This window comes from Peromyscus eremicus, chromosome 4, assembly GCF_949786415.1.
Source record: "Peromyscus eremicus chromosome 4, PerEre_H2_v1, whole genome shotgun sequence".
NCBI lineage: Eukaryota > Metazoa > Chordata > Mammalia > Rodentia > Cricetidae > Peromyscus > Peromyscus eremicus.
In genome coordinates this window covers 32,417,368-32,424,212 of record NC_081419.1, presented here as the reverse complement: position 1 = coordinate 32,424,212, position 6,845 = coordinate 32,417,368, and the positions used below count along the sequence as shown (strand labels likewise).

General features: G+C 40.2%; 1 protein-coding gene across 4 annotated transcripts in view; it reads left to right on the top strand.

The window, feature by feature from the left end:
- Window positions 1-455: 455 nt before the first annotated feature.
- Prpf40a (pre-mRNA processing factor 40 homolog A) overlaps window positions 456-6,845 on the top strand; it is a 50,204-nt gene continuing 43,814 nt past the window's right edge. Inside the window, exons 1-2 of one of the 4 annotated variants that reach the window (XM_059260473.1) lie at window positions 456-731; window positions 2,093-2,224. In XM_059260473.1, coding sequence (XP_059116456.1) covers window positions 456-731; window positions 2,093-2,224 — 408 coding nt within the window. Of the gene's footprint in view, window positions 858-2,092; window positions 2,225-6,845 lie in introns of all 4 variants that reach the window. The other 3 variants (XM_059260474.1, XM_059260475.1, XM_059260476.1) reach the window with 3 other exon arrangements.

Genomic DNA, 6,845 nt, shown 5'->3' with positions numbered 1-6,845 from the left:
TATCTCCGCCTCTAGCGCTCCCCGCCGAGGACGCGCCTCCTCCCCGCCCGCCCGCCCGGGCGCGCGCGCACAGGCTCAGCGTCGGGCGCGCGCACGGCTCGACCCTCCTCCTCCCCCCAACTTCCCCCCCCCACTCCTCCCCACGCCAACCGCGCGCGCGCGCGCGCACTAGGCCGATAACGCTGGGGGCCGCTTACCCCGCCCCCACCCCACCCTGGGTGGCCTCAGGTTTGTGGGGCGAACGTAACTAGGGCGGGAGGGGTGGCGGCGGAGGTGGCCGGACGCCACTGCCCCACCCCCACCCCCAGCGGGGTGAGGTGGTTCCAGGCCGGGAAGCTGGGTCCCGGCCGTGTCCCCTTTCCTGGGGGAAGTTGGTGGAGTTGTCCCGGCTGAGCACTCGACGCGGAAACTTCCTCCGTCCCCCCTCCCCCCTCCATCCCTCCCTCCCTCCCTCCATGCAGGCGACGCCGAGCGAGGCGGAGGCCGGGGGCGAATCGCCGCAGAGCTGCGTGTCGGTCGCGCGCTCTGATTGGACAGCGGGGAAGCCTGTCAGTTTATTGGCCCCGCTGATCCCGCCCCGGAGCTCAGGGCAGCCTTTACCCTTTGGCCCCAGCGGACGCCAGCCACTCAGATCGCTGCTTGTTGGTATGTGTAGCGGCAGTGGCCGCCGACGGAGCAGTCTGAGCCCGACGATGAGGCCGGGGACTGGAGCCGAGCGTGGAGGCCTCATGGTGAGTGAAATGGAGAGCCAACCTCCCTCGCGGGGTCCCGGGGACGGGGAGCGGAGATTGTCCGGCTCAAACCTGTGCTCCAGTTCTTGGGTCTCTGCTGACGGCTTCCTGAGGAGACGGCCCTCGGTAAGGGATCGGCTGGGTAGGGGAAAGCGGCACAATGAAAAACCGAGTCAGAGAAACAGGAAGCTTTCTCCAAACGGAGAAGAGTATCCCAGGAAGAGCTCCAGATGGTGGGCTCCGTCCCAAGGGAGAGAGGAATGGAGGGCGGGAATGCACAAAGACGGATGTGGGACCTTGGACGTTCCGGTGGTCTTGGCCTAGACAGACACCGTAGGAAGGTGCTGGGACCCGGGCGGGCTGTGCTTCTGAGAGCCCCAGGCCTGTGTGGTAGCAGGGCGCCTTAAGTCTGTAGGACTTCAGGGAGAAGCTGCCGTAGTTTGTTTGCTCCGGGAGCGGTGGTGGGGGTTTGCAGGGGTGGGGGATTCTGTTGGGAGAATTGGCAGCGGATACTTAGTTTCAGGCCAGGAACAATGGACGTATATGTATGTATGTATGTATGAATGAGTATGTGTGTATGTATGTATTGTGAATATGTGTGTATGTGTAATATTTTAAGTTCGCTAAACGGGTTTGTTATTTGCATTTAGTTTCTGGGACAGAATGACAGTCTTTGTTTGATATTTAACTATATTAAAATATTTGACTTAGGAACTAGTGTATTTATTTCTAAATGAAGTACTCTTCAGTACCCACGTTCTGTTTTATGACAAAACCTCATCCAAATTAATGTAATTTTAAGTAATAGAAGCTGGTTATATGTATAAAGGGGACAAAGTTGTGTTCACCATAACAACTTTTAAGTTGGAATTCAATACATAGCCACCAAGTCTAGGCAGTCATTAGGAATTGATTAAATCATTGGGGGGGAAGGGGGCTGTAATCTGATAATGGATTTAACTTTTCCCTGTTTTGTTAATTTTCAGGCTCCTTAAAATAATCACTATAGTGTATTTTGTTTTAAGATTAATATTAGTGCCCGGCGGTGGTGGCGCAAGCCTTTAATTCCAGCATTTGAGAGGCAGAACCAGGCAGATCTCTGAGTTCGAGGCCAGCCTGGTCTACAAAGCGAGAACCAGGACAGGCACCAAAGCTACACAGAGAAACCCTGTCTCGAAAAACAAAAAAACAAAAAAACAAAAAAAAAAATTAATGTTAGTATATGCTAATCTAATAATTTAATCACAGTTTGACTTTAATATTGTGCCTTACAGGTCAATTGATTTTTTTTTTTTATAAGTCACATTTTTGAGAAACATTTACTGTGTCTTGCTCACTTTACATTTTTCATTACTTTTCAGATGGGGCATCCTGGCATGCATTACGCACCAATGGGAATGCACCCTATGGGTCAGAGAGCAAACATGCCTCCTGTACCTCATGGAATGATGCCACAGATGATGCCCCCTATGGGAGGGCCTCCAATGGGACAAGTAAGAATATGTTTTTTACTTTGATTTGTTTATTTGTGCTTTATTGTGTCAAAATTTTAAAATGTAGGTCAGTGCTGTACTTTCGGCTGTTTAAGGATTAGTTTATATCCACATATTTTCAAACAAGACAAATATTGATCATGACTGTAACCAAATTTTGAATGTAGTAAGACTGTAGAAAAAAATTTACTGACTTCCTCAACAAAATTAAGATTTAAAAAATCTTTAAGCTGGGCGTGGCAGCACATGCCTTTGATCCCAGCTCTGGGGAGGCAGAGGCAGGTCGATCTCTGTGTTCAAGGCCAGCCTGGTCTACAGAGTGAGTTCCAGGACAGCCAGGGTGACACAGAGAAACCCTGTCTTGAAAAACAAAAACAAAATCTTTAAAGTGACGTTATACATCTAGGCTCTTTGACTTAATGACTTTTTCCCGGCATGTTGATACTTAATGGTCTAGGAGTAAATATATATATAAAGTAATTTTGGTGAACTGTATAAATGCGTAGCATCAGAAAAATAGCGATTACTTGGGATTTTCATTTAGAATGGATTTTATTCTTGGAATATCTTCTTCTTGTTGGGTGTGAAGGGATTCTATGCTCCACTACTAATTCTTCCCTGTACAGTGACAGATAGATAGCTCATTTTCTACTCAATTTTTAAAGTGATTATTGCTTCAGCACTCCTGCTTGTCAGTTGCCCCTTGCATCCCTAGCACAAATTGTAAGTGGACATTTTGTGGGAGTGATTGGGATCAAAAGATTTTAGCTGACTCAGTGACACTGGTAGACAGAATTTCTCTTTCTAAGTTAGAAGTGTTCCATAAAGGCCAGAGCTTCAGTTTCATGAACAGTTGTGTCCTATGGAAGGTTCTATAATACACAGGTCCTTGGGCAGGCTGGGTTATTCCATATGAATGTCTTGATAAGTCGGGAAAATTTCAGTTAGCAAACTATTTTGGAAAGCCAGTTGTATATTTTCTTTTGCTAATGAGTGCTGTTGACTTTGATAATAATGGTTTAAGCAATGAAGACTAAAGTTATTGGTGAAATTGTAGTGGAAACAGGAACTTGTTGTGTTTCTCTTTATTTTACCTTAAAAGTAGAATGGCTCAATGTCAAGTGGTTTTCTTTTATATTTGGAATATAGCCCTTAATTTTGTATAAATTTTTTATTCAAAGGCACCAGACTGAAAAGATTCTGCCTGCAGGAGTTCCTTATATAAAAGATTCTTTTGCTCTGTTACTCTAGAATAACAGTACTTGAAGCTCCCTAGGAGATGCAGAGACAACTCTGATCCTTCTTCTGTACCTTTCCATCTCTAAGCAGCACAGAGCCCTTCCTGTTTTCTTGGTAGAGCTGCTCTAACTAGATAATGAGCTTTTAAAAAATATTTATTCTTTAAATGCTCTGGTTCTTATTTAAAATTAGTTTCTTTCCACAGAAAGATAAAATAAAACAATTTGCTACTGCCAGATGCTTCTCTCTTTTCTGGGGCCTTCTGTTTCCATTGGGCCAATCAAGGTAAGTTTTGCAAGGGGTTGACCTGCTTACCCTTGCTGTAATGGTGCTGTTGCACTAGCAAACCTGAGATGCCAGCTAGTCATTTTCAGTACAATGCAGATTTTATTTTTGAAGTAATTGGCATAAGCTGGTCACAGTTTGTTTTATGGCCCCTTCTCTTTAGCTGTGCCAGTGACTGCCTTCCTAGTAAGTTTACTTGCTACTCAGTATACTTCAGATATTCTGAATTTTGCTTCATGGTTTTCTACTACTTTTTTTCTAGTCCAATGTTTATGTGTCATAAAGTACACCTGACTATTTAAATGTTTAGAATTCTTTCTCCCTCGGTTGGTCCTGGTGAGGATAATGAATGAATAAGATACTAGCTCTGAAAGTCTCAAGAGAATAGGTATTGTTTTCTCAAAATTAGATCATTTTCTAGTACCCCCCTTCCTACCTAACAAATATGGGTCCTTACTTTTAGTCAAGCTAGTTAACCTTTTTTCAGCATTATGAAGCTGGGAAAGCATGATATACTGAATCCTCAAAGACTCTAGGATTCTTTCTTAAAGCTCTGTGAACTTTCTCTTAATGATGAACTGATCATTTTCCTACATCATTCTTCTGTTTACATATGCTCAGAATTATTAATGAATAATAATTATAATGAAGATAATTGAGAAGAAGTAGGGTGCCTGTATCATTGATGGCAGTGAATATATGGTTTTGCCATCCATCTTTTTAAAAGTTTACTAAAAACTTTATAGATTTTGGGACTGAAGGCTATATAATCTTCAAAAATAGTTGATTCTTTATAACTTCAGGGTTCCTCATCCACTGTTTCAACTAACTATAGCGCATGAAAAATAAATTACATTTTTCCAGAACACAAACAGACTTTGCCTTGTCGTATTCCCTTTTCAACACATGAAACAACTATGTAGTTACCTATGTATAGAGCTTGTATATCGTATTAGGTATTATAAGTAATCTAGAGATGATTTAAATTAAACACGATGTCCGTAGGTTATGTGCATATATTACGGCATTTTTTTATGAAAGAGACTTACCATCTGGATTTTGATATGTACCAAGGTCCTGAACAGGTCAGTCTTCTGTCAGAAATCTACTGTATTGATCACGTCTAAGTTGTTTTGCTTAGACCAGCTGAAGACTAAAATAAGAAGCAGTCTGTTTGCTGAATGATTGTGGTCTTTGAAATGTTACTGAATATGACAAGAAATTGTAAAGTTTGTTTCTAAAACAATATGCAGACTGGACAATGGCAATCCAAGGTAAAACAGGGTTTGCAAAATTGAAATGCATCTAGTCACTTCAAGAAGTGATATATTCAGTGCTTTCTCCGTTTATAAGATAAGCTAGAATGCTATTTTTTCCAGTTCAGGCTGAGTCTATTAGTAAATACCTAGAAATAGCAAATATAACTTAATTATAATTATCTTTCAAATTTATCTCAGTTACCTATCATGTAGATGAAATTACCTCCTGATGCACCAACTTTTTGGGAAAGTCATACTTGTCAATTAATTATAGAATTAGAAAATTGCACTGCTGGAAGGGACCTTACTAATAAGTGAACTTTAAATAATATGTAGGGTTTTGGAGGGGTCTTTCTCTCTCTCTCTCTCTTTTTTTTAAGTATTTACTGAAATTTTTTTTCTGCTTAGGAATAATAGTAAATACTTTGCAGCAGAAATTTCTGTCAAAATATGATTATGTATAAGGCTGTCTTCCTCCATATCCATTCAGAATAAAACATGTTTTCTCTTTAAAGTGTTTTCTTGTTTTTCTTTTTTTGTATGTGCTTTTTAATCACCAAGAACATTAAATTCTGCTATCTTTTATCAGCTGAGTTTTGCCTTTGCCCAACAGAGTCCTATTAGCTGGTTTACTCTTCCTTGAGTGTTTATTTTCCTCCTCTTTTATGAAAAGAATGAAATTAAATCTTGAGCTCCCTTCCAGATTTAATAGCTTGTGGTATCAACTTTCTTGGATTAATATGGAAATAAAATTTCTAATTAATTATTCAGGTTTGGCGGTGAATTTTTGATAGTATATCCATGAGTAATTATATTTTACAAATGAATTTGATTTCCTTACTTTAATACTGAGTAAGACAGACTCACAGATCTGTAACAGCCCAGGTTGTCCCATTCCCATCCCTAGGATACTCAACTGTTTTTGAGCTGGTTTTCTTACTTCAAGGCTTCTGTTTCCTTTAAAAAAAAATAAAAAGTAAAATGTATTTCTTTGCTCAGTAATCTCCAGTGTTTTTCTGTATCTGTGGCCTAGTATTTAAATTCCACAGCAATACATGCCAAAGCAATGAGTGGTGCATGTTTTCATACTAATCTTTTCATGGTGCCTTAAGTGGTTATATGAGCTCTTTACTTTAAGCTTATGCTTCTGTCTTTGCCCTCTTGCTTTCAAGATCACTGTTACCATGACATTTTTGCTTGCCTAAATTATTTCCTCGGAAATAATTTTGAACAATGTTTACTTCCTCTCTAAGTTATTTAACACCTATTTGATATGCTTGGAATTTTTACTTTTTTATTTTGGCACTTTGTGACATTTTCCTCCTTTATTTTTTCATTAATGTTTTCTGATTTGCTATTTTCCTAACAAGTAATAGATTATAAGCTCTTACAGAGCAAGAACCAAGTTGTTCTTGTTAATAATTCTGTAGGTGCTGAGCACAGTTCTTCGTGCGTTGTGGGTGCTCAGTAATACTTGTTGAATGAATGAAACAAATAGATACTATTTCCTAGAAAGTAACTGATCATGTGTACCTAGAGGTTACTTGTGAATTTACATTGTCTCTGTGTTTAGTATCTGAATCATTATTGGCCTTTTCATTTAGCAAAAACAGATAAAATGAAGTAATTAAGGGATTTCTTTTTTTCTTTTTTTTTTTTTTGTAAAGAAATCTAAATACTTCACTTAATGATAGGCACATGTATTTCTACCTGTGTCATGTCATTGAGAATGAAATCTTGCCATATACGTCTTTATAACATAAAAGGTAAATTTATAATAGAGGTTTCTCAAGATAGCCAGTGCGTTAGTTATATAGTATAGAAATACTTTGTTATTT